The sequence below is a fragment of the Augochlora pura genome, chromosome 7, assembly GCF_028453695.1.
Source record: "Augochlora pura isolate Apur16 chromosome 7, APUR_v2.2.1, whole genome shotgun sequence".
Taxonomy (NCBI): domain Eukaryota; kingdom Metazoa; phylum Arthropoda; class Insecta; order Hymenoptera; family Halictidae; genus Augochlora; species Augochlora pura.
The window spans coordinates 35,365,271-35,391,666 of NC_135778.1; the positions used below are offsets into that span (position 1 = coordinate 35,365,271).

A 26,396-nucleotide genomic window follows, 5' to 3' on the forward strand; every position below is an offset into this window, starting at 1 on the left:
GCGTTGGCTGCGGGTAAAAGTGAAATGTGATTGTTTGAATTAGTTAAAAAAAGAAAAAGAAATTATGTAAGCGTAATTGACGATTGTACATGATAATTGTTCCTTTTACATACGGTTCGTACTTGAATGTATGTTGACTTTTTAACTATTTTTATTCAGGATTGTACGATTTTGTTTTCATTTACAGAAAAAACGATGATTTTTAAGTAAGCATCATCATTAAAAAAAATAAAAACATGGTGAATTTATCTATAAAAACAAAAAACACATATGTATTGTTTGTACATTTTTTTAAACGCACCAATCAATGAAGATGAATAAAGAACGATGCATTACTTAACATATTTCATCTTGTTTCTATTTCATCATTCTCATACCATCGTCGGTCATTATTCAAAATTATTCGTTACATATAAAGATATATGTTACCCTGATTAAATCTATTCGCGGTGAAACATATTTTATACACTTTTGCAGCATTTTATTATGCAGGATAACTTCATGACCGAGCGTTCTGATCGATACAGTTCGTATTATTTTTCAGTACCAGATTCTGCAGACTAAATTCCTTCAATATATCACCCATCTGTTGCTTCTTTTTCTCTTTCACAACTTGGCATATGAACACCTTCTTTTGTACTTCAGGGACCAAAAACTGTCCTGAGAGTTTTTCAATGGCGTTCCGAAGCCAATGACCTGTCCACTTTATATGTTTTTTGTTTAACGATACCAAGACTTCTGCGTGTGGCTCTAGACAATTTCGCGGTATTCTTCCACCTATTAATTAATTAATTAATATTCTTTACTAGTTGCATCCAACAGACTTCTTAATTTTCTTGGTAAACTACTCACCTACGCATTCCATAATCACAAAAACAAGTTCTTGCCCAATTGGTTCGATAAAAGTATCCAATTGCGGACTTTGCATAATGGCTTGACTCAAGAAGCATCCAGCTGCCTTAATTGTCTCATTTTCTGGTAACATTAAGCAGTCCATTCCTGAAAGATTTTTGATATTGATATTTTGATATTGATTCATATTTCTCTCATGAGAACTCAAGCTCGATAAATAAAGACTTACCGCACTGTAACATTTCAGGTATTTGATCCGGGACTTGCAGCAACATTTTAGGATTCTTTTTACATATTTGTGCCAGTAATCGAAGATACGATTCCATCAGTTCCGCCCAATCGGACAAATTACCGGGGACAGATCGGCATGCTCTTACTCCACTCAAGGTTACAGAACTCAGTTCTGCAAAAACCCGACCTATCGCGTTCTCAGGATCTCTTCCTAGCAACAGTACTAGATGCCGGAGGAGATTCAACGCAGCAGGATGAGGCCAATTCTTGTAGGACGTTGTCAAGATCGGGAGAAGCGGTCGTGTGTCTACTTCAGGATGCAACAACGATAACAGAGACTTCTGCGCGCAAACGTACATCTCTTCCAGCGTGGCATTATCTTGGCTCCATTCGGGATGGCCAATTATCTGATTGAAGATGGGAAGAAGCCCGTCCAAAACGGACTTCCCAATGGAGCCTTCCAGCGCGGAGAAGAACGTCGTGGCCATTTTGAGTTGTTTAGTCACCGCGACGCGAGCTACAAATAACGGTTGCTCCAATAACTCTCTGATCTTTATTATGCATAGACCTAACGTGGCATCCAGGTGGGCTAACTTTTCTTCGACTGTGGACAAAGTGTTCAACAATTTGCCGGCAGCGGACATTAATCGCAAACCCTCCGCGCATCCGGGTGTCACGGTTGGTAGTGTTTGTTCGATGATATTCAGAATAGATGGTGCGAAAGGAGTGAGATGTTGCCCGCATTCTCTGACAAGGTCTTTCAGAGCCATGCTGGCGAGAGGAGCGGTTATTGAGCTCCTCGTTAAACCCAATGTTATGACATGCAACACTCTCTCAAGCCAAGGATCCGGATGCATGCCGATCCACTCGGCATACCTACCCACTGTCGAACAAACACAGGCCAGTACCTAGAAACGTTGAACAGAATGTAATTGTTACGGATTAGGCACCGTTTGTCTTTTGGTATGCAAAAAAGAATTGGTTGTACCTCTCCTGGATAGTGATCATATGGAATACGAGTTAGGACTAAATCCATCAGAGCAGGAATGTAATGCGATTCTTGTAATCCGACACTGTCCGCTAGCGCTTCGAAAGCGTGCAATGTTGTTTCAACCTCCGTCCACCGTTCCGTTCCGTCCAACGTTTGACTTAATCTTTGTCCAAGAAGTATCAATAGATCTTGTCCTAGTACCCTGTAACAGTAGTCCAAGGTGTCTGCTACGTCTTGCCTGTAACACCTGAAAAGCTCCCGCTCGTTTGCATCCCCGGCTTCATTGGAGGACGAAGGAAGTGTGGATTTTCGCAACAAGGCTTGCGCCAGTCTCGCGTAAACGGGTTTCAGAACTACCAAAGCACGGTTCTCATATGGTTGGTCAAGCGTTTCTATATCATCTTGTAACGAGAACCAAAATCCAAATGGGATACAACTGCGTGTCTCATCGGTGGGATAACGTCCCTCCTGTTCAGAACACTGTAGTAACAACTCGATCAATCCTTCTGAAGTTGATTTCTGCATCTCGTTTCCTTCTTCCACTAGAGCACGTAAAAAATATCTGCTATGCGTCTCTCCCATAGCAGTTAGAATCTCGCAGAAGTACTTTCCATTGTATTGTCTTGCCATAGTTACCAAGCTGTGCGCCCAGCCCCACAGCGTTTGTGGTCTGCTTCTGAGTTCGCTATGATTCACAATCATGTTTAAACATTCGTGAACTACTTCCCAACCTTTGCTGTTTTCGTCCTCTGCGCTGTCCCTTTGGTAGAAAACAAGTTTGTTATTTCGAATGTCAAGAAATTTCATACAATGATACATTATATGGACAGGTATACCTGCTTGGCGCATAATAAGCGGCAGCGATTAACAAATGATGATATATTTGCCCAGTTGCTTCTAGGGGCAATTCACTAACTTTCAGCCAGAATAATGCACATTCCATTGCTAACAGGTGTAACGCTATATCGCTGCCAGGGGAATTCGGATTGCACATAGCAAATACTTGCTGCAGGAACCATGTCGTTTTGTACCAACCATTGACTAAATTTTCATGTAATTTGATTCGTTTCGCTTCATACCTCCTTTCAAACTGTTTCAATTGATTTCAATTGTTAATATGATAAAGCATGACATAATGTAAATATAATAAGTGCACTTTACCTCTACAGGTAACAGAGAAAGCGTACGCAATAACAATTCCAACATAGGTAGTGAATCAGAGGGCAACATGTCCATGAGCTCAATCACAACATTCTTATTTTCCTCATCGCTTTCCATAGCACTAATGTTAGCTAGGAATGCAGCTAACTAAAACCAAGAATGTGTATCATTATAGCCTTGGCAGAATATATGTATGGTTTTGTAACTAATTTCACAGAAAAGAACACAAAACTTTACCGCTTGACAGAGCTTTGACAGAATGAACTTTGGTATACTAGGTTGTTTTATACAATTGAGCAAACGATCACGTAGGGCAGGGTACTCGTTCTTAGGTACTTCGTTCCAATGTTTAGAAATCTTGGCATGCAGTGTAGTGGCTGCAAAGAATTGTACTTCCCATGACTAAAAATTAAAGATACGTTATTAATCACTGAAAGCTTTAATATAAAAAGAAAACTTACCTTAGAAGGTGCAAGGAGCTCCCAAACGAAGGTCCAAGCTTCTGGGGAAGTTTGTACCTGTAGGAGCCACAAATGTACCTCATTGTTCCCATCAGCGTAGAACTGTTTCACAGCCTGATCAACGACAGCTGTGTAATCCATTCTCAGCAAAGCCTTTTGCGATTAAATGTTTTAATATATTATATTTATCTGTGTGAATTTAAGAGGCTCTCATTGTCAGCAAGAGGCCACCTCTGCCAGTACTTTGTACTTAGTTCGTTTCATTGATAGTATCATCGGGAACTTTCGTATCATCTCTCTCGAAAGTCATTTGAATCGTTCGCGGCCCTTCGAACCGTTCACGCGAATCTTCTTGAATGCCCTATGTTTACACAGTCCTTTTCAGCCGCCTTGGAGACTTTACGAGTTGCGCAAATGACACTTTCTGGTTGCACTCGTCATCTGTGCAAATTTAATTTTTATCGTATTTGAAATTAGTTCTCACGAGACAAATCATACAGCAGTTGTGAAATTTTAATGGGAAACAACAGTACAATATTAAACAACCTTGACACTAGAAAAACGCAGGTGTATTTGATCATGTTTTAACCTGATTTGTATTTCGATGATTGAGGATTTACATGACTGAATAAATATATGCGAACAGGGACTTAACAAAGTAACCTCAACAAAAGTGTATGTAACAGCTGATTAGATACATATGTGTTCAAAGTACATTTAAACATATATATTTGTACATACATAAGTACACGAAAAAGACTGTTACTTCTGAAAGTGTAAATAGTGCAAATAAAGGATCCGCCACTATTTTGGTATTTTGTACCTAACCTGACACTGTCTGACACCCAGACTAACCTTTTCTGTTATCGGCCCGCCACTATTTGCTAGTTCTGATTGGATCCATGCATATGTTTTTTTATACGATATTGGCGACGCTTGTGGTACACTCAAGAAGCCTTTACAGCCTCTGTACGGCATCAATTAGTCAATAAGAAAATGTTTAAACTATTCTGTCGCTAATTTTGGCTATCAATTTCAACATTTTACCGCTATGTTAATTGGCGCTGTATGGAATCTAAACGAAGCTTCGAAATATTATCACTAGATACATACTGTTTATGCCCGGAGAAGACCGGCCATATGCGGTCACAGCGCTTACCTGCGGCCAGGTAGCGTGAGGGGCGCCTCACTTTACCTTCTTGTGTTTTAAGTACTAGACAGTATATCCATTATCAATTAATACGATTGTTTGAATTCTGATAACGAGAAATATTTCAGATAGCATAATTATTCTTTCATTTAGATAAAACTGCTATAAAATGAAAATATAAGCAAAATGAAGCACAATTTGAACAACGATCAAAAACTGATCCTATGTTTCAGGGATAGAATTCCTGAGGACCTTTTTAGAATTACAGATTCTTACTTTCTAGATTCCTGAGTATCTGTACAATAAATAGCAGTATATGCATAAATACAACATAGCGTTTGTGATAAATAAATTTGTTCATTTCAAGTATACATTTTCGAACTAGGATTTACATTACATTCATGTTTTGATTGAGCTAAAATATGCAGACACATGAACAACGCAGTTAGAAGCTTAATTACAAGTCAAGTTTGTATAATTTGCCATTGAATTTTAACATGGCATTACTTGAAAATTTAGCCATAAAGCTGGTTGGTGTATTCAGTAAATGAACACATTAACGGTTCTCAGGGTTTGTATGTATAAAGAAGTACATGCCTATGTTATACATACTACTTTTGTTGGAAGAAATATATACTGTAATAGACTACGCCATGTTATCCATAGCATCACATGTTAACGACTCCTGTTCTTTCTTCGAAACGCGCGACGATACGGTTAAAATACAGAATAGTGCGAGAAACCTGTAGTATTGAATGAATCTATTAACAATCTGTCAATCTTCTGAAATACCTAGTGGGTTTTTCAATACGTTAATATGTAAAATACTTCTATCAGCTGCTTGTATTTTACTTTTTTCTTACAATTTTTTTCCGACAATGATTTCTTTTTATTGAACAATTAAATGGAATCGTAAAGACTACTTTTAAGATTATACTAATCTGTGGGCAGTATTGAAAGTACTTTAGGAATAATTTTATGACCTTTGTGCAAAATCTTGACATTTTAACATTTAATAGAACACTATACAGTTTCTGTCAGAAGTTCCCGGTAGTTTGGTTCCGAGAAATTACAGTTAATGGATTTACTATCATCTGCCGTATGTCTCGCATACATTTTTTCAAGGACTGTAAATCCACTAATCTTTATCCCCGTTTTAATTATAATAAAACGATTATTATGAAAAAAGAACGATTATTCTGGGAACAGTAAACTTATCGTACAAAATACAAATGATACATGAACACTTAATTTCTTCAATACGGTATTTTCAATATTTTAATCTATGATTTTAAAAAAGAACCTCAGTAATGATGTATGGTAAAAGCAATTATTGCATGTCGCGATGATGTTCATTTTGTCTTCTTCTGATGTCGCATACGTCATGTGGTATTCACTTTGTGTGCTAAAAATGGAAGCAATCACAATCATTATTAGAGTATAATTTCACAACTCTGAATGTAACATAGAAATTCTTACATTTTATAGGTATTTTGAGTGGCGCATTGTCTTTGATAATGCATTCATGGGTTATAGTGTGAAATAGGTATTGTACTAATAACTGCTTTTCCTCTCCAACGCATGGATCATAAAAACCAGGCAACTGACTCTGTTGAATATCATTGATTTAAACACCAACGCAACCTGTATTTAAATGAACGAATTTGATATGTACCTTCGATGCGGTGTGGAGGACCAACGTTGAATCCTTCACTAGACACTGTAACGGAATTGTTACGTCTATAACTTCATCTCTATGCAGGTGTTCTTCCGAAGCGGACCTATTTTGTTGAGGATATACGAATCGCCCATACAACGCCTTTGTAATGATAAGACCCCTCTTTCCTTCTTCTTCTGCCCTTATTCTGCTGACAGTGGCCTTCATTAATTCGGTAGCTATTTTTGCTTCTTTCTGCTTTTCCACCATTCTTGATCTGTTCATCTCCCTCTGTTTCTCTTTTTCGCGTTCTTCTCGTTCCTTTACCACCGGGTCAATTATGATCTTTTTCACAACAATCCAGGTCACTATAGGGACCACAGTGGCATAAAATATAGGAGCAGGAAGGATTTCATCGCTTAAGTGCATAGAAAACGTGTACGATTGAGAAGCCCTGCTCAACTTCACTCTCAAAGTGACACCTGTTGGTACACCGACTCGTACCGCAGCCGCGAGACTACTGTGTCGCGAAACTTTTTTCTCTGCCCCGTACTCCAGTAACATTCCAAAAGTACCAGCCCTGCGGATCGTGAATTGTTAACGTTAGGCCGTTAATTGTTAACAAACAAATACAAAACTACCAAAGGTTACGAACTTAATACTTCCACGTAGCTTTAGTTGTTTTTCTTCCAGTTTATATGTATAATTTAGACTCATGAAGGTCTGTAGAATACCTAAGTGAATTGAAAACGCAGTATAAGTTCTGGATGTGTCCCTCACAATCATTGTACTCATATCGTTTTGTATTCCTGCTCTATACGTGAGGTACCCTACTGTATGCTTGTCCAGTTGCATTGCAAGCGCTGTAACAATATTATTATAGTATGTCTGATCTCGTAGTGCTCTTCTATTCTCTCGCATTTTACCAAGAAAACGTACTTCCTACAAGGCCGGGTCTAATTCCTCGTGCCGTAAATTGCAATATGGTTGCACCATCGCAGAATAGTCTTCTTGTTAATGTACGAAAGCCTTTTAAAGACAATGTGGGTCCATTCCCGACACCCACGTCCAATTCTACCCACCCTTTTGACGATACCAATCGTCTAGTAGAGACGTTTATAGAACCGGTACCTGTTCCATTTTGTGTACCTAATTCACCATACATGGTTACTGTGTCTCTTAACGTAAGAGGTGCTTCAATTGACTGTGTAAACGACATTCCACTGACTTCCAGGCACGAAAGTATTCCCTTGCTGCATTTAAAAAAAAAAACAATTTGTAGTCAAACAAACCCATCCAGTGTTCAATAAGATTGTATATTACCTATCTTCATAGTCTTCGTCGTATTTGTTAAAAAGATCCGTAGCATTGATGTTTACTGTGATGCTACCTTTAGGATTTGTGTGTTGTTGAAGTCTTCTTTCTTCTCTGTCCCTCGCTAAACGTTCGTATTCCTCTCGGATCTCTTCAGGGGTTTTAGTACGCTGTACAATCTCCCATCCTTCTGTTTCCAACCCTCGGACGCCCACAGAATCATAGATAGCCCTTTGATGCGGATCCCTTAAAACTTGTACAAAGGACATTTTACTTGAAAGTTAATCATGTAACAAAATAATCATATTATAACATAAACAAACCTTCATAAGCCTTTTTCATACGATTAAATAGAACCTCCGCCTCTTTCTTAAGCGTAGGATCTGTATGCTTGTCTGGGTGAAAGAGTTTGCTCTGTCTACGATATGCATTGTTAATTTCTTCGATGGTTGCCTGAAATCAATAATATATGTCAACTGGAACATCTAGTGAACCTTAATTTTAGACGTTTGAAAACATATTACTAAAATATTACTATGAAAAAAAATGATTTAAAAATTGGCAAGAAATGCTTACATATTAAGAAGTCTGTAAAGAAGCAGATTGAAACATAACAATAAGGATACTAGAGTTGATGAACTTATATGCTATGTTTCATCGCTATTAATAACAATTTTAAGTAAAAAGATTTTCGCGCAATGTGTTGGAACGAACAAGAGGGTCGCTCGACACTCGATAATTTAAAAATTGTTATAAAGGGCTCGATTACATCAGCTTCTAGGTCGGAGCATGTCACGTGGAGGGCTGCAAATTGATCTCTACCCTTGGTCGGAGAGAAACAAGGAATATCTGTATAAAATGAATTTGGCAGGCCAACTCACAGTTTTGGGGATATTTAAGAGCGTATAGTAGTCGTCCTCGATTGGGTTCTCTTGATCATTATCATCATCCATGTCAATTGTAGAAATTTGTGGTCAGCAATTCGACCTTAACACGAGTACCAATATTTTCCTTGACTTGGTCTTCTGCTTCCATAGGTTACGAAAGACTCGGTCGAGAACCGGCATCCTTTAGTATCACTGATAATTGTTAGATAGCGCACCGTTACGCAAATTCCTGGTCTCGACAGTGGTTATCGACAGTCGTTATCGTCTGCATTATTGGCGTTCCCTCTTTTTCATTTTGAATTAGCGCCCCAAGATTCTCATCGACACTTTTTAATTAAGCGCTTTAAAACTTACGTTCGCAATAAGTACATATCACATTAAATTCGTTGAAAACTGTTAAACGAAAATTTTTATACGTTACAGTTCATGCGAATTTTTCGACTATACTGTCCAACTGAATACGCCAGAATTTATTTCTACAAAGCTTCAAGGATTCATTTTACGTTGCAATACTTACATCGATTATTAACTATGTATCCGGATATTAAACAATTGTCAAGTACAGTTACCAACCTATTTTATGTCCGTATTACAGTTAATTGAACAGAAAATTAGACACGAAAATGCTTTTTTAATCCACGAGGACCTGAAAACAATTAACTGCACAGGAATATGTACAAAAGCGTTGCGTACAAATCGGCGCAGAAGAAATTGCGCAAAAAACTGCGTCGCAAAATTGCGCATAAACTTGCGCAATGAAGTTATGTAAATTTAAAAATTTGAAGAATCAGTTGCCAAAAGTCGAAATAGCAGATTTAGGCAACCTGTATGCGATCAACGATTATAAGTTATAGAACATTGTCGACCATCACTAATTTGTACGCATTTTTTTTTGCTTCATAAGATAAACGAGTAACATTTATTGTAACTGTAATTTAATTTCCTTATTGTAATTGTAATTTGTTACAATAATAAAAGCCTCTGTCGAGCTTGCAACCGAGAATCAAGTGGTGCGCAATGTTCTTGCGCAATCTGAACTTATTCCCCACTTGGATTAGACAAGTTAAAGGCAGAAGTATGACACATACCTTTGTGTTGCCTTGTCAGGAATCGTGACCGTGTGTTAGCCGACTCTGTCTCGGTTGACCGCGACAAACCGACTGCTATAAAATGGTAATAAAACCCGGGGACCTTTAGCCGAGGTGTGTCTCGAAAGAAAGAGCACCTCAGTGCTCTGGAGGCCCGTTTTGCTTTGACATTCCCTAATCATAACAAGAGCTCCCCTATTTCTCTTTCTCTTTCTCGGAGCTCGTTCGCCGAGTCCGTAGCTTTTTTCTATTTTATAGGCCCTTGAAGTATTTTGTTTCCGCGCACGGACCACCCTTTAGGGCCATATTGATTTATCGTATTTATATGTTCCGTGCATGCGACATGGGACCGAATCAGCACGGGAAAATTTTCATTCGAAACAGAATAATCCACGGTGGATGATCGTGCGCGCCTGCATAAGTATAATACATCTGTTATCACGCAAGCGATAATAATCAAAGAAGTAAAGCGTACGATGTTTTAGTAGTGAACGAGCCTCGCATGTGACCGCTAATGGCAACGATAATGTTAACAGCCGAAGAAACAATCGACTGGATCGGCCTGCGGTATTGTTAAACACGCTCATTGTGTGTCGGCCTAACAATACACTGTTACAGTGACAACATCCAGGGCCTCGAGTCTGCATGGTATCCATCAACAATCCGTTATCACCCGTTAAAAAATATCCGGCCGCGTAGCGAATTTCAAATGGTAATTTAATGATCTTATTACCGGGCAATCGTTCGGTCAAATCTAGCCTGTAAACAATAATATTTGTAACGTGCGTAGGTACAATTGTCGCTCATAAAAATTCTAACCGTTACCCGTGGGATAAAGAACCCGAGCAAAGTAAATAAGAAATGCATATGACGCATCGATACACCCGCTATCAGTATCCTGCCTAAATCACGAAGTCTCATGTTACGTAATCGGCGACACGTATCACGGGCCATTTCTTTGAATCGCTCTCGCATAGCGTAGGAAGTATTTATATTGTTCACGACCAAAGGCTCGAATACCGGGCACTGTTTACATGTCTCCATTTCGGTTCCAGTTACAATTCTTACGCTGAACAATTTTTCTCGTTAGCCTCACGCGTTTTCTCTATATCCTGCTAGTACTTGACCGGGCTCTGCCATCTTTTCCTAGGTTTCGGCTTACGACTATCTGTTTTTTGAACCTCAAACTACTCATAGGTCAAACGTATGTCGTAGACGAATGTTTTTGGCGCTTCATTCCAAAAGACCATTAATAGCACAGCTACTGTCCTGCAATTAAATATACAGTTATCTTTTAAGGAACCATTCATTGGCAATAAATTTTACAGATATTGTACAAGGTTCGACATGACTAAGTAGAGGACGACCAACAACCAGGACAACAGCTTCGAAGCGTTGCGGTTCTCGCGAGTTGCGAGCGTTGCGACGCCAAGCAAGGATTCGGAACGGAAGCGCCGACTGGGCCGGCGCATACTGGTGCAAGTTGATGCACCAGGTCGGTCCTTCGTCCAATGGACGAGCTTAATGTCACGCAGACTCCGCCCAAAGCATGGCGACTACTTTTCCTTCCCCTCTGTTCCACCATGTGGGACACCGTCTCTCCCGCTACTGTTTCCTACGCGACTGACACACATACATCCGACGGTTCAATTAGCCAAATACATCCTCATCTCAAGAATTCTAAAAAAAGAAAAATACAAACTCTGCTTTAGTATAAATAAAAACAAAAGAGCTCAAAATTCCAAAGGTTGCGGAGCTTTTGCCTGCACTGTTTCTCGAATACGGTTGAAATGTGCCAGACTACGGTTCCCGTTTGGAAGAAGATGAAACTCCTAGGTGTTTGCTTCATGTCAAACGCCAAGCGAACAATCTGCTCGGAGTTGTTAAATGCTTCATTATGGTACCAACAGCTGCAGCGTGTACTACTCCGCTGTATTGATCCCGATGGGCACGTGTGCGTCGACGAAAAAATCGCGGTTGCGCGTTACAGGGGCAGAGCAGGAGAATTGGTCGACCTGTGCACGGACGAGGTGTAATTCAGGGCACACGATGGCGAAACGAGGCTCACCTGAATTCGTCGAAGTTGCTCGCTGTTTCGCTTCGTACGGTGACCTTAATTCCTGCTCGGTTATTCCGGCTAATGATTATCGCGCAGAATAATCGTTGCCTAATGATTTCCCAATGGTCACCTGAGCCCGCTTACATAATTCCGACGCTTACAGCAGTAATTTTATGCTGGCGCGACACGCGACGATCGACTGACCTACAAATCAATCTCTAGCAGTCCCAGATTTTTCTGCCGTGTCCCGGCACCGACCCGCAAAATTTCGAGTCTGTAGAAATCTATGAAATACACTTGACTCTAACATTCTATTGGCCATCCTGAAATCTACAAACCTATCAGGAAATCACAGTGAATATTAGAAAGAGTCTGACTTATAGAGTGTTATACAACTTTTTTTTTTATTGAAAATCCTAGTCAAGGGCGCTCCCGATTAGCCAAAGGTCTTTCAATCTTAACTAGCTTGCATTCCAGTATTCTATGTTTCCATCGCGAGACTATAAAAAATGGTTAAGAGCATTTCATACTACTCTACAGACTGTTCCTGCTGAGCCAAGGATACATCAATCCTAATTCTCAAATCCTAAGTAAAGGTTTGTTCGTTCCCGATTAGCCAGGGATCTTCTAACATTCCAGAAGTCAAGACTCCTTGTCCAGGTTTCCGAATCTGCTTGGATCAGGTCTCGCGAGAACAGGTCGAAAGCTCTGGTCCCCTGGCTCGGGGACACGATCGAGAGGATTCGGTCGGGCAGTTTTCGGTCGAGAGGTAGAAGAGGCGGAGAGCCAGCGGAGAGCGCGAACCAGAAGAGTAGGAGGGCGTCGATAAGTTGGCCGGCTCTCTCGAGCAGCGTAACTCCGCCTCCGCGCGCCTCCACCCGTTTCGAATCCGCTCGCTAGCTGACTCGGAACGGTCTCAATCAGTCTCAATCTTGGCTGGCTTTCCTCTACCGACGCGTGTACCCCAAGTCTCTGTTCGTTCCTCGCGAAAAACCGAATCGATCACCGATCGCCAATGTCCTGGAGTCGAAGATAATGTCGTTACTGTGATATCCAGACGCCCGAGTGACTCTAACACCGTTTACGTTCTTTGCGACTCAAGTTCCAAACTGTTAAGAACCATTGTTGATTCGAGCGGAGGAGCCAAAAGGATCGGTGGACCTTGAGGAGCAACGATTTTCTTCTGTTCTGCAAGGAAAGTGCTGTTTTACGGTTCATCCTGCTCTTATACAAGAGACATCCTCCTAGGAACCAACTTTGAACAGGTATTTTCTTCAAAGATTTCCAAACGGATGGTCTTTTCTTTGTATGTTTTTTCTGTAGAAACAAAGTAAAATAATTAGTATTCTGTTTATAATATAATATAGTATTATGTTTACGGAAACACAATGAATTTACATTTGCGTATGGGAAGTTACTATGGGGTTGCAATATTTGATATCAAACATTGTGGTAGAATAAAGGTAATCGCTTGATGCTCTTTGCGAAGATTGTTTCGACGATTCTTCAGCCTAGAACAGAACAAGACTTTGTTGGGTCGATGTTATTGTGCCGATTCTGTCGGCAAGTACAGTTTGTGTTTAAACTTCTCCACACGAATGCCCCATAAAGGAATTCGTCGTTGATAGAATAATTGTCACAGTCAAAAATAAGATAGATATATATACGTAATCTATACGTTCGCTCATGAATGAAAGATGGTTTACTATAGCCTGAACGAAACAAAAATAAAAGAAAGAGAGGCGCGCAGCGATTTTGTGTATTTATTTAAATATCTAGAAGACTGGGTCGCTGGCGAGTTTGTAAACTTTGTTCGACGATTCTATGAACCCGAGACGCGATGTTTAGTAAACAACGAGATAAATGGTTCTTCCTTCTGCTACGAACAAGATAACGACTTTTCTTAATTACGTCAAAAGAACGGCCGTGTCGCCGATTTCAGTGACAGCGATTAATTAATTACAATTACGCCGTCGCTACAATAGACCATTTGAATCGCTAGTTAGACCGAATTCCAATCTAAAGTCAGATTCGTATCCTAATCTACGTCACTCTAACTATGCTTCTGGACCAGAAGTCCTCGGTTTATGAGACCGTTCAATTTTTCTTAAGAAATTGTTGCAATTAAAATGTGTATTCTACAGTCGGGTTTGCACCGTGGTTCCAGACGACTGAACCATTAAAACTTATAAATCGTAAACATTTAGTTCGAATAAAGCACAGAAAGAAGACTGAAGAATACTGGTTTAGGATTTCGAGTCTAGAACAAGTTAACTTTCGAACGGAGAGTCGTAGTTAATTTAAATTAAGGGCCAGGCCCTCGATCACCTAACATTAGCAGCAGCTAATGTGCAGCAGGCCCAAAAATAGCTGTGTTTGAAGGGCCGCTTACGCGTGCTCACCCTCGCAATTGTCGAAATTTACGAGAGATATTCCCTGGAGAATCCTCTGTCGGCGGCCGCCGGAAGTCTGAACGGCTCCACCGGGATCGGGTCCCTTTTTCCTCGTTCTTTCAAACAGCTAAAGCGTTCAGCTGTTGCTCGCTCGTCATCGATCTCTCCCGGTAGCTGCTGCCGATGTCAAATTCCTTGTCTCGGTGTATCTTTTTCTTTCGTGATCGCTCCGCCAACCCTCAGAATCAAGTTACTTCCTAAAAAAAATCCATTTACGTTTGACTTCGGTTTTCCGACCAGTTCAGAAAAGCAAATGTGAAAAGTTATTTCGCTTCTAGATTACAAAACTTATATTATAGCTTAGAGCTTGACCAGATTGTTTATAGATGAACTAGGTATCCTTTAATCCTGGCATTTGGTACAGTTGTTCCGACAGCTCGAGATTTCGAGATCGACAACTCGCAATATTTTACAGCCCAGTGAAATGAGAATTTAGGTTAAACTTTAACGTTATTCGTTTTTCTGTTGTAGATCATCCTGAGTGAAAAGTCGAACAAGAACGCCAGCTTTCCCGTTCTTTGTTGTTCCGTGCGACGATATTCGTTCCTGAAGATGTAAGACCAATCGACGCAGGTGCGAGTTACCCGACGACAGTGCCGAACAGTGAATCGGATCGATTCCAATCAATTAGTTATAGTAATCGCAAAAGTGTGAAGTGTACCGTAAGCGGCTGGACCATCGAACGCGAGCCGAGGAAGCCGAGGAGCCGATCAGTGTTGTGTAAATGCGACTTCGAGCGACGGTTTTATGAATCACGAGGATCTGGAGAAGACGGGGATGGTGTCGCACGTTATTCCAGTTGCAGGGGTGAGTTTCGATTCTAAATCTCTGGAACATATAACATATCAATTAGATTCGCGTTAAAAGCTTTTCTGAATTTTCCCGTTTTTCGTCTTCGGTACTGTCGTTTGCTCGATGATAAAACGGTTGCTCGCTTATCGTCGCGCGGAGCGGAGAAGAAAAAGAACCGAGAAAAAGCGTGGGTCACGACCTCGAAAATTTCGCAATAAATCCGATTCTGCGTCTTCTCCGTCACGGTCGATTCGCCGATGCGTTCTCGCGGCGATACGGCTCTGGTCTCTCGGGCGAAATCGCCCGGACAAATCGATGCGGGTATCGGTGACTTGTTCCGCTTATGAATGAATGAATGAACGTGTCAGGGGAGATTCAGTGTCGAAGGTGTTCGATTGCCTATTAAAAAATCGATAGGAACTCGCGTTGCGTTCATGCATCGCCAGCTGACTCAGCGTCGCGACACAAAGTGGCTAAACTACTTCTAGGTTCGCTATAAAATCAATTTTAATCGCCGTAAATTGCCCAAGTTCGCACCAGCCGTGGCATGGACTCGCTGTATAATCACTATGGTCGCTGTAAAATTGTTTTGCCCATTCTACATCCACTAATATAGAGACAGTAAAAAGAAATCATTCTTTGGAAAAAACGGTTTGGAAATTATTCTGCTTATTTCTAGAGCGAATATTTCAAACAAATATTTCAATCTTGTTCGTAAACCACGCTCGTAATATTATATCGAAACATTGCTACGCTCGCGCGTGCATCTACGCATTCTTTACATGGATTTAATGCGCGGCAGTCCGTGAGTACCGATCAGTTGATACGATTTCGGAGGTCGCTTCGACATACTAAAGCGCTCGCGGATTTTCCGATGGTTAACTTTCGATTCCTATGCTGAGCTCAGTTCTAACGGTAGAACTGATCTACCGTAAATTTGACTTTAGATGCTACCGAACGGAGGACCGAGAACGAGTTTGCTATGAAATGGTTTTAGTTGATAAGACACGCGTCGTCTATTCGCTTTGGCTTTTCCACGTCGGTGTGCAACGTCGAATACACTCTGAAAGTTCTCGGTCGACGTCTTCTTCTGCTTCTTGTTATTCTTGAGGAGAGAGAGTTCAAAGCTAGCGTTGAGATAGGATCGGGCTTAATTTAATGGCTGTCCTGTTGAATTAACGAGTCGGCCACGTGTTCCCGAAAGCTCCTGCGAGGACGTTCTTCTGTGTCAGCCTGTTGATGCAGTTCCATGGTCGTGCGAACGGTAATCCGAGCTCGTTGTATTCTTTGCCGCGTACCGCTGTCTCTGGAATTCAGATTAAAGGTGAATTTCGGATTTCTGGTCGACGACACGCACGATATTCGGTCAGTGACACGCCTCTTTATCTTCTCAGGCACCTCTTCGGAATATCCTTTTTTTTATGAAAGAATTTTCTGAACAGTTCAATATAGCAATATACAGCACACAATCTCTTGAGAATTCTCCTTTTTCAAGTTTCGGCAAGAAAAATCGCTTGATTTGCCTCAGAACCCCGCAATTGCTATGGATCATGAAATTTTTGCAAGTCCTGGACGCTTTACATAGTTGGTCCCCAATGATGTTAAATCTTCGGACAAGTTCCTCGGGTTTTTCTAATATCGTTTGAGTCTCGCACATATTGTTTGATTATATCCCTTCAGAAAATAATAGTAGATAGGGAGCGGAAAGGATTTCTTCGGTTGTCCGGTTGTTTCGGACAAAGTACACAAGCGTAAACTAGACGTCGTAAAGCCGGATCGCGAATTAACGATCTAGAGAGATCGTAAGTTTCGCCTGGCATAATACGATGTCACAACACCGGCACGGTGTTTGTAAGCTTCCGGCGACGGCACTTCAAACATCGCGAGTTCCCGAGCCAGAAGACTCTTTGGCTTGGTCCACACCAACCGCCTCGGATGGTTCTGCTGGTTTGTTCACCTTTGTCCGTCAGCCTTCAGCTTCGGCAAGGTTAACGGATCTCGTCGACGGTCGATCTTATTGAAAACCGTCGATTAGGACCGGGGATTAAAACCGGGTTTACAAAGCAATTCGACCGAAATGTCCTCGACAAGATGAATTAATTACAAATTGATATAAATCTCTTGAAGGTATAGCTTCTACCGTGCGAAGCTGATGACGGTGATTCTTGCAGGAGCTACAGCAGGGTAATGGTAGCCTGGGGGTGGTGGGTCTGGGCAGTATGCAGGACTCTCCGCATTCCCTAAAGATCAAACAGGAGCCGTTCCAGGTGTCTCCTCCCTCGCCTTTGCCGTCTCTTCATCAAGGTAAGACGCCTCTTCTTCTACTTCCACGGGGGGAACTCTGCGAAGCAAGACCCAGCACCGTTCAATTCTGGCAGAAGTATACGGTGCTCAGAAAATTCGTTTGACGTCACGCGATCAGGATCTCACCACGGACCAATGATTCCTTGGTCTTTCCGTGATGGCTGAATACCCGCGTTCTAATAATACAAAACTGCTCTCCTCGCGTGACGGGGGCGGAGCGGGGAAACGCGGTCGAACAGATGAAAAGAGACTGAAACGCGCGCGAGGGGCGGCGGGGGCGTTCTTCTCCGCTAGAGAAAAACGAAGCGGTAGAAGAGGGAAAGAAAGTGCCGTCCGACACGGGGGAGAAGAGGCAGAGAATGATATACCGCGGGAGGCTGCGTCCTGATCTTTCCACGCGTCGTTTAGTTACATTCTCTGCCGCGATTACGGTCCTCCAGGGGTTGTCACTGCCTCGTCTTCCACGGCGCGCGCCGGCCGACGAAAGCGCTCGGCTCAAATGTCGTTCGACAAGATCGGCCCTTTGTAATTTTAGAATCGACGACTTGTCCTTTACCGTCCACTGTACGGAGCTGATCGATTTTCCTTACAGTTGATAATTAATAATTTGAAAATTCTACAATTCATGGTATGTACTTAGTTTGAACGGTTTGGCTTTCCACTAATAATTACAAGAAGCTTGTTGCCCTCGCGTGTCAATTGTGGACCAACAAGAGGGATGATTATCAGAACTGTACACACCAGCCAGGGAGTAACATTCGCGGAACGGAGATAAAGGAAAGGGAAGCGGCCGGCCGCCAGGCAGGGTCTCGTATTACTAGATTTTCTTATTCGCTAATCGCTGAATGACCGCTGCATCGCAAGATACCGACCGGAAACAATTAATCCGGGGTGTAACCGTAGAAGATTTTGATATCTGCTTTCGCAGACTTGTCACAAAAATCTTAGAGATAGCGTGTACCGATGTAACGTGTTTCCGAACGGAATAAGCTGCGTAAAGTTTCTGTATTCCGAGGGCCTGGCGAGCGTGACAGCAGGACTCCGGGCACGGTCGGCGGTCCGGAATTCATCTTAGGAGCAATAAGAGATACAGGTCTCACTCGTGTTTTCGAAATCGGCGGTTCGGAGTGCTCCCGGCGAGAGTTATGGTCGCTAATCCGGGAAGGCTCGCCGGGATTCAGTCAACCGGGGCTCTGATATATCGGCCAACGACAACGCCATCTCCTCCTAGCTAGGAGAGTCTCCTTTTTAAAACAGATCTAAGCGAATCGTATTTATACTGTACAAGTGCTCCTGCGGGGATTTTAAAGGCTTCGTCGATGGTTTCCACGGGGCCTGTATTCTCGTGTCTTAGTTCACAGGCAGCCGCGATTTATTGGCCGAGTAAACCGCATCACGATAAGCCTGACACGAAATATAGTCTAATTATAGACCGGGGATTATCAAGCGAAATGCTGTCCTAATCGCGCCTATTGCACGGTGGCCTAATCTAGGGTGTGAGCCGTGTCTCTTTGGCGCCTTCTTTGCTCTGATCCTCCTCGGATCTCTCAGTCATTCCAAGGCGAATACGATCTTCTCGTGGACCTTGCTCGAGGAAGAAGCCGACGATGTTCACGAAGAGGTAGAAATGCCTCCGGACATCATCGATCGCCGTAGGTCCTGCAAACGAACGACCCATGAGAAGGGAATGACGGAACGATTTGCGCGTCACTATCCACGATATCGTGAATCGTGACCCTGCTTATTTATGCTGAAATCAGGCCGTGGATGTAATCGTCGCGTTAAAATAGATTTCTAGTAAACAAGGGCACCGCTTGAAACTAATCTCTAGCTGGCGAGATAAAGCAATCGTGGACCGCAATCGTTCGGAACATGTCCGCGGGGCCCCTACGCTTCGCGACCGCGCGTATTTGGAAGACCGTGAGTGACAATGTTTTCAGAAGGCAGATTTTCTTGACCCCGGTCTCACTGGGTCCTCCTCCTCCTCCCCCCGTCCCCCGAGTAATAATTACGTTGCAGCGGTCCGATAAACGTTGACGATAATGGAACGAGAGGCGGGAACTGAGGAGATTTGCGATAAAACGGGTGGCGACGAACCAAGCGTCGACGAAACGGTCGGGCCCCCGTTCCGATTATCGCCGTTTCTCGTTAGGTAATGCTCGCGATTTCTGTTTTTGGATCGTTCTCCCCGTTTGCAAAACATCGCCGGCTATAGTAAACACGATAACGCGTTCGCCGTGATAAGAAGCGAACGCGATGCCTCGGACAGGGTGTTTCGGCAAAACTGTTACGTCGTCGTCGCGCGGCGATAGAACCAGGAAGATCTATGCTTCACGATTATTCACGTTGTAAATATAATTGCGTGGAAAACGGATCAGCGATCAACCAGCGAAGCTTGTCGAGACAACCCGTCGCTTTTTGCCGCGGTCGCGTATTTACAAAAAGAAAGGTATTCGAGAATGTTGTCCCAGTGGAAAAGCGCAATGCATCCGCACTTCCGGTGTCAGCGACGAACAAGGAGAAGAAGACGACGCGATGGCGACGTTGACGAGAGAGGTCGAGATACCAGCCGACGATTGGCTCACAAGGAAGATACCGATGAGCTATCGTCTCTCGGATGACCCTCTGTGCCCCTTGCTTCGAGTTTCTCTTTTATCCTCGTACCTTCCTCTCGCCTCCTCCTTGTCATCTTATTCCTCGCGTGTTCTAGGGACGAGATTCGCTTCTTTTTCTTCTTCACGTCCTGATACGCACTATCTTTGCTGCCCCAGTCGCTGCAGACGAGCTTGTTTCTTCAAACAGTTTTACCTACGGCTCAAAAACGAGACATTTGGAATCGTTCCTCGTAATTACGCTCATAGAATTTGATCCTTTGACCCCGCGGACTCCCTCTTTATTGCAACGTTAACGACGCTCCATACGTTACATGGAAATAGTATACCTCTATGGGGAGGCACGCGTTCTTTCTCTCCTGGCCCGGGCGAATTCTTTCTCCCTAACCGGACTCGTTGATTAGCCCATGGATCGTTAAGCCCACACGTGCCCTCTGCTGCCCTTCTGACCCGTTCTGCATAATATTGAATCAGTGGCGACCTTTGATACAAGTTACGTTTCGTCGGAAATCGGCAACGGGACGTATCATGAAAACGTATGCGTCGTATCCCTGCACCGTGCAGCAGGCCGGTCATCCCATCGAGTATATATTTGGGCGATATGTGGACAGCGTTGCGGTTCTCCATTGTTATAACATCAACGGGCGCACCTTGTACGATGTCGAATAGTTTATAAACACGTACCCGGGGTGGTTCGCGTTCAGTAGACCAACCAGAAAATAAAGAGTGCAAGTATGAAGCGTGCAGCGAACGACGGCGAAACGCCGACATCTTCCATTCGAAGGCCGTTGTCTTCATGGTTTATTGTCGTTGTCGCTATAATATCGTAGCATTCGCATTCCTGAAATGCTGCGAGGAGAATCGACGTCCGCCGCCGATCAGCGAAATCCAATACGTCAATGACATCATGCTGCGAGTCTACTCCTGCGTCCTGACGCGAACGCGTTCCTTTCGTCTTGACCTCCCGGCAGCGTCATCAACCCTAGAAAGTGGTTGCGCATCGGTGACAACCTACTGACCTTATCGAATTCGGTATTGCATAGTTGCACGACGACGCGAGTCGTTTACGGAACACGGACCGGCATCAGCCGCAATCGGCGAAGGCCAATTTTCGCAAGCCTAATTATGTCACCCGTGTCAGCTGATTGCTACATTTCTTCATTTCGTTGCGAAACTCTAAGTTTCACCTTCCAATTTCCACTGACACCGCAATCCCGCTGCATACAGAATTATTTTATAGGCTGTAGGTTCTACAATCCGTCCCGCAAGCTGCGCAATGCTTCTCATAGACTTTCGTATTCGAGGCAAGCTTCGGTAACCTGTGGCTGCTTTATCTTTCACAGTTTAATTACTTTCCGGATGATGAAAAACGAATGTTCCGCATCTCCGAATCCACGAACAATAGGTGTTTTTCGCTTTTGATAATCCATCGGATCGAAACAAGGGATCCTGTGACGAGAGCAGACACGACCTCGTAGGTGTCGCGTAGCAAGGATCTCCAGTTGCAGTCAGGTGTGTTCGTAAGGCACAACATTTGACGTTATCGTGATCTCGCGTTGCTTGTTTTAGCTCCATGGATCCACGTACCGAGGACGTGCGTGTACGACACGTTGGTCTATCATGACTCTCTTCGCGGGTCGATACGGAGTCTCGAGCGATCTGCAAATGTACCCATCGTTAGCGATAAGTTTCAAACCACTCTCTTTCTCTGATATTAGTCCGAGAGATGTCGCGTTTCAAACATTATTTCACGCTCGCCTTGTTCGAGAATTAAAAATTGTCAAAATGCGTCCTCTATTATATTATAATAGATAGAACAATCTTTCGCCGGCAGTAGTGAAATATCGTGTTCCCCGCTTGGGAAACAGTTCCTCCTGGAAACCATACAGCCTGGAGGTTTGCGGTAGCACGATACATTATGCCTGTTCTCGAATTCGCGTTCGATACGCAACGCCCAGAGGAAACTGAATGAATCGTGTCCCCCGAATGCAAAGGTCCGCAAGAATTCGTGGAAAGCTGAAATAATTTTTCTAAAAACAGTCTACACCCTACGCGAATAGAAAAGCTCTCCTCTCGAATCTCTGATACACACGCGTCGCTGTCCGTTTCCCTTTTGTTTCGCCCTCGCTCCGTTTCGCGGAGCTCTCTACCCTCTGGTTCGGTGCTTGCGCGAGTTATCGGTGTCCGGTTACGTTCAGTTCCAGTTACACGTGCCGTGGGGCACACTCAGAGTCATGCACGCACGCATGATACTCCTTTCCGAGTACGTGCCTCCTTGTTTGACGACGATTGTAACTGTGTTCACCGAGAGCCGCTATCTAGAACCTGCCGGCGAAGGCGAGGAATCTGAAAATCGATCAAATTATCAATCTCAATGCATTTAAGAACATTTACCAGAGGACAGACGCGTTTACGTCTATTATTCTGGCAAAATTGACTCGAGGTTGATGATAGCACAGCAAATCTCAGTGACTGGCCAAAGTGCTTAGACTCTGACAGGGTGCTTGCTTACATAAACGAGCCTTAGGAAGAACATATAGCTGCAGAATGATTTCATCTTAGAGAACCATAGCTTCTTCAAGCCGACAAGAGACATGGCGAGCTTATCGCGTCTCGGGTATCCGAAGTGGGGCCTAGGGGGCCGGATTCCTTTCAAAGATCCGATTGTTTTACAGCGCAGGGGTTTCTCGGAACCTGATGTGCGGTGGTGTCGATCGGCAGCCATTGTCCACGTTCTTGGAGCTTGCCTTGAATTCGAATCACCTTGTTGTACATAGATAGACCATCCAGCGTTTGCCGGCCGGTGATCACAAGGATGCTTTTAAACGATTTTCAGTGAGCAGTTTCGTGTCGGAGATGCAGAATGGTTGCATGGTTCCATCGGCCAAGGACCTGGACAACACGGTAAGCCTGGGCAGAAGTCTGACGTCTCATCACCCCTCCTTGAGCCACCATCACTCCCATCACAGCCTGCACAGTCCGTCGGGTGTGTCGATACACTCCTCCGGCTCTGCTCATCATCACCTGGACGAGAAAGGCTCCTCCCCTACCGGGGCCTTGCACAGCACCACTAACAGCAACCCGTCGACCCCGTCGGCTCCGTCTACGCCGACCACGGTGGCCAATGGGTCCGCCACAGGGTCAGAGACCGGGACCGGTAACGGTAGCAACGACTCCGCTAATAAGAAACCGCCGTTCAGCTACGTGGCTTTGATCACGATGGCGATACAGCACAGTGCCCAAAAAAGGGCAACTCTCAGCGAGATTTATGCGTACATCACAGGAAGGTTCCCCTACTACCAAAAGAACAAGAAGGGGTGGCAGAATTCCATCAGGCACAACTTGTCCCTCAACGAATGCTTCATCAAGGTACCGCGCGACGGGGGCGGCGAGAGGAAGGGCAACTTCTGGACCCTAGGTCAGCCCTGGGCCCTAAAAGACTATACATACATATTAGTGGACGATATGAACGGTGTAACGTAATGCTCTCAAATATATGTACACAGACCCCCTGTGCGCCGACATGTTCGAGAACGGCAACTACAGGCGACGCAGACGCATGAAGAGACCTTATAGAAACACTACTTATCACAAGCCCTTGTACGGGGATCCCTACTCCGCCACGCATGTTCATCTGGGACCCAGGGGCCTTTTCGGCCACTCGCCGCCGTCATATGCACCATCCACCTACACAAGATACGACACTGGGTATGGTGTTTTCAGTTGATTCCTTTAGTATACTTACCGCCTATGATTCGAGTTGTCCTAAACTTGATGGACTATTTTAGCGCCTGGAATCTACAACAGTCCCAGCTCTCCTACAGCCACTGTCAGACGGTAAGTTTCCGAAAGATTGCACTCTTGCGACAGATTCTAAAATCGAAGGTCTATTGCAGTTGCAACCTCAATTGCAGCCGATTCAGTCGATGCAGATACCAACCATGAACGGCTATGGTCAATTGGGTACCTCCCTAAGTGAGTCTCTTCTCTAACTAAATCCAGTCCCATCCCTTGTCCCCGTTGAAATGCTGGACGACGAAGCAAAGCGTTTCAAGGCAATTACCTGGATGTTCCAGGTGCAACAGCGAGCTCGCCGGGTTCTATGGGAAACGGCTCTTTCGGCAGCAGCTTCACGACCTGTGCCAGGAGACACGAGGCTGCTATGTCCACGGAGACCATGTCTGCTCGATGTTATTGGCCTGAAAGTAATTATTACAAATGAAATAAATTTGCGCGGACGATCAATGGTTCGCGGGCCTTCTAACTGGAAAATTTCTTTTGCCTATCTCAGTGGTGAACGTTAAGGAGGAACCTGGTAGCGTGGCAGTGTCCAGCACAGGTGTGACTGGCGTTGGTGTGCCATCCGCTATGATGGGATCCAGCCCTACAACCGGGGTCTCCACGACAGGCTTCGCTCCCATGGAGTTTCAGTCGCGGTCAAAGTGCTTCATGTGAACGGATCGCGGCTCAGAGTCCTGTCAAGGTCGCGAGGACTCGATCCATGGCTAACAGTTAGCGGTGGACTCTAAACGGAGAGACGGTCTCTGGAGAAAAAAAAAACAAATAGAGAGAAGAAAATTTGTAGATCCGTTTAAAGTTCGTCGATGATTCTTCAATCGATGCTGAAGAGATCAAAAATGTGACGCAGTCCCTGCCACTAAGTAGACCATTGTCTTCAGTGTTTCTGACTGCTACACAGTATTCGATATTTAATGGACAATGTTCGTTCGTTCAACGAGAACTAGCTACACGTTAATTGTTAATTACTATAATCTAAGCGCGGTCGAGAGGCAACAACATTTCTAAATATATGCGTATCAAGTAGAAGCGTTACATCGATCGGTAGACTGTGCGGATCTTTGCGCGTTCATGGCATTTGTTAATTTATAATCCATTGCAGGCGTTTTCTCAATCCGATCTCTTATCATTTTACGATACTCTCTCGAAAATGTTTCTTTGTGCAAAGTTCCGCGCTGCCTATACATCGGTGTGTCTCATAAAATACTATGCTAGAGAAGTCACGAGAATTTGATGTACATAATCTATCTTCGACAGTTTCCTGAGTGTATTACGCGATGCGGGTACTATTTCCAAGATGACTGCCTCTATCCCCGATTCCTTCAGATTGTAAGAGCCCAAGGAAAATCTGGCAGCTAACGATCCTGTAATTACAACAAAATAAGGAAATAAATCGGAATTATTTATCGTCTATTGTAAAAAGGTTTCGTTGATCATTTTACCTAGTCGATATTACTGTTATTAACAACTTTTCGAAATTCGCTTTCTGAACTATCTGGAAAGGAAGCGGACAAACGCAACGACCCAGTTCCTGCCTGACAAAGGGTTCCTGACTCAGAGTATCCGGTGCATAAGAATGAAAAGTAGCCATTGGTCCGTGAACCGTAAGCAGTGCCGGGCGATGTTTGTGCAAACCTCGGTGTTTTGCAAAACACGGTACGCAGTGGCAGGCTTTAATATTCTCCGTAAAAGAGAGGCTGGACGTGTTGCACGTCAACACCGTGCATGCATCAGAGCGCAGGAATAGCACGTGCACTTTATTTTTCGTTCTGGAAATCGATCGGGGGACACGCAACTCGCTGCACCGTGCTGGAAATAAATCTTGCGTCGTCGATGGGGCTGGAAACGACAGCAGACAATCGACAGTGTCCCCCTCTCTCTCTCTCTCTCTCTCTACTGAGTTAGCAGATAATGCTCAAGCTACGGCGACCGTAAAGCTACTTTTAAAAAATAACCATTGAGATTTTTTTGGCCCAATTGCCCCCCTTTTTGCCATCTTTCCAATATGGGAAAGGAAGCCATGTTTTATCAATGTATATAGATGTTCCGGAGACCTCATCCAAAAGGGTGGGTCCGTAGTTGTCCGAAGTGCGAGCAGATCATTGGCTGTGGCAGAGACAGGTGAAAACGATGGTCTCCCCTTCAAGATGAGCGCAGGTGGGTAGGGATTGGTCGAGCCAGCCAGGTGAGAGACCGCCGCGGATGAGAAGGGAGGATCCGGCTGTCCAATAGGACAGTCCTTTGCAACCCTTTTTGCTCCTGTTGACGCCATTAACTGTAACTCGTAGCGAACCTTTTTCTACGAGCTCCGGCAAAAAGGATTGCCACGAGTGCGTTGATGACAGAAAACACTGCAGCTTCGGCGGATCAATAAGTGAGACGAGCGAGAGGGGGATTGGCGATGGCTGTGCCTGGTATTGTTAATTGCAAAATCAATATTTCCTAATGATAAACTCTTCCGATCGCGATCTCAAGTCTCCGTGTACTTGGAACGTTGTTTTCCTTGGTTCTACGGGTATCGGCTCGAGAGAAAAGTGCTAGTTCACCGTATTCCGTTCTGTTTGATTATTTTCTTCGGGGACCTGT

At 43.8% G+C, this 26,396-nt stretch overlaps 3 protein-coding genes across 7 annotated transcripts; 1 reads left to right on the forward strand and 2 right to left on the reverse strand.

Annotated features, from left to right (window-relative positions):
- Nucleotides 1-129: 129 nt before the first annotated feature.
- Cdm (importin-13-like protein cdm) lies at nt 130-4,828 on the reverse strand. 4 transcript variants are annotated; one of them, XM_078187654.1, is made up of 9 exons: nt 4,810-4,828; nt 3,697-4,137; nt 3,473-3,637; nt 3,236-3,382; nt 2,911-3,164; nt 2,072-2,834; nt 1,082-1,991; nt 853-999; nt 130-777 (listed from the first exon to the last, which is right to left on the reverse strand). In XM_078187654.1, exons 2-9 carry the CDS (start codon nt 3,835-3,837, stop codon nt 500-502), a joined length of 2,805 nt encoding a protein of 934 aa, XP_078043780.1. In that variant the 5' UTR covers nt 3,838-4,137; nt 4,810-4,828; the 3' UTR covers nt 130-499. The 4 variants fall into 4 exon arrangements, with proteins under 4 accessions (XP_078043780.1, XP_078043778.1, XP_078043776.1 ...); XM_078187652.1 differs by lacking the exon at nt 4,810-4,828 and adding an exon at nt 4,552-4,732; XM_078187650.1 differs by lacking the exon at nt 4,810-4,828 and adding an exon at nt 4,438-4,570.
- A 574-nt stretch (nt 4,829-5,402) lies between these two features.
- On the reverse strand, nt 5,403-8,858 carry LOC144473125 (dnaJ homolog subfamily C member 11). The gene is made up of 8 exons (XM_078186728.1): nt 8,699-8,858; nt 8,141-8,270; nt 7,827-8,070; nt 7,443-7,756; nt 7,159-7,366; nt 6,522-7,083; nt 6,326-6,455; nt 5,403-6,251 (listed from the first exon to the last, which is right to left on the reverse strand). Exons 1-8 carry the CDS (start codon nt 8,768-8,770, stop codon nt 6,229-6,231), a joined length of 1,683 nt encoding a protein of 560 aa, XP_078042854.1. The 5' UTR covers nt 8,771-8,858; the 3' UTR covers nt 5,403-6,228.
- Nucleotides 8,859-12,801: 3,943 nt separating this feature from the next.
- On the forward strand, nt 12,802-25,215 carry LOC144472451 (uncharacterized). Of its 2 annotated transcripts, none has more exons than XM_078185556.1 (9): nt 12,802-13,116; nt 14,776-15,111; nt 17,268-17,400; nt 22,849-23,430; nt 23,519-23,720; nt 23,801-23,849; nt 23,909-23,987; nt 24,059-24,217; nt 24,304-25,215. In XM_078185556.1, the coding sequence occupies exons 2-9, from the start codon at nt 15,052-15,054 to the stop codon at nt 24,465-24,467; spliced, it is 1,428 nt and encodes a 475-aa protein (XP_078041682.1). In that variant the 5' UTR covers nt 12,802-13,116; nt 14,776-15,051; the 3' UTR covers nt 24,468-25,215. The 2 variants fall into 2 exon arrangements, with proteins under 2 accessions (XP_078041682.1, XP_078041683.1); XM_078185557.1 differs by having other exon boundaries at nt 24,068-24,217.
- Nucleotides 25,216-26,396: the final 1,181 nt, after the last annotated feature.

Excerpts from the sequence above, each read along its gene's own strand:
- Cdm (XM_078187654.1), bottom strand. The coding sequence starts at position 3,837 with ATGGATTACACAGCTGTCGTTGATCAGGCTGTGAAACAGTTCTACGCT. Across the intron at positions 3,383-3,472 it reads TGTCAAAGCTCTGTCAAGCG|TTAGCTGCATTCCTAGCTAA; the intron begins GTAAAGTTTTGT and ends TCTTGGTTTTAG. Across the intron at positions 1,992-2,071 it reads ATGATCACTATCCAGGAGAG|GTACTGGCCTGTGTTTGTTC; the intron begins GTACAACCAATT and ends CAACGTTTCTAG.
- LOC144473125 (XM_078186728.1), bottom strand. The coding sequence starts at position 8,770 with ATGGATGATGATAATGATCAAGAGAACCCAATCGAGGACGACTACTAT. Across the intron at positions 8,271-8,698 it reads TCTTAAATATCCCCAAAACT|GCAACCATCGAAGAAATTAA; the intron begins GTGAGTTGGCCT and ends TATTGATTTCAG. Across the intron at positions 6,252-6,325 it reads ACTCAAAATACCTATAAAAT|CACACAAAGTGAATACCACA; the intron begins GTAAGAATTTCT and ends TTCCATTTTTAG.
- LOC144472451 (XM_078185556.1), top strand. The coding sequence starts at position 15,052 with ATGAATCACGAGGATCTGGAGAAGACGGGGATGGTGTCGCACGTTATT. Across the intron at positions 15,112-17,267 it reads ACGTTATTCCAGTTGCAGGG|GAGCTACAGCAGGGTAATGG; the intron begins GTGAGTTTCGAT and ends TGATTCTTGCAG. Across the intron at positions 24,218-24,303 it reads TCGATGTTATTGGCCTGAAA|TGGTGAACGTTAAGGAGGAA; the intron begins GTAATTATTACA and ends TGCCTATCTCAG.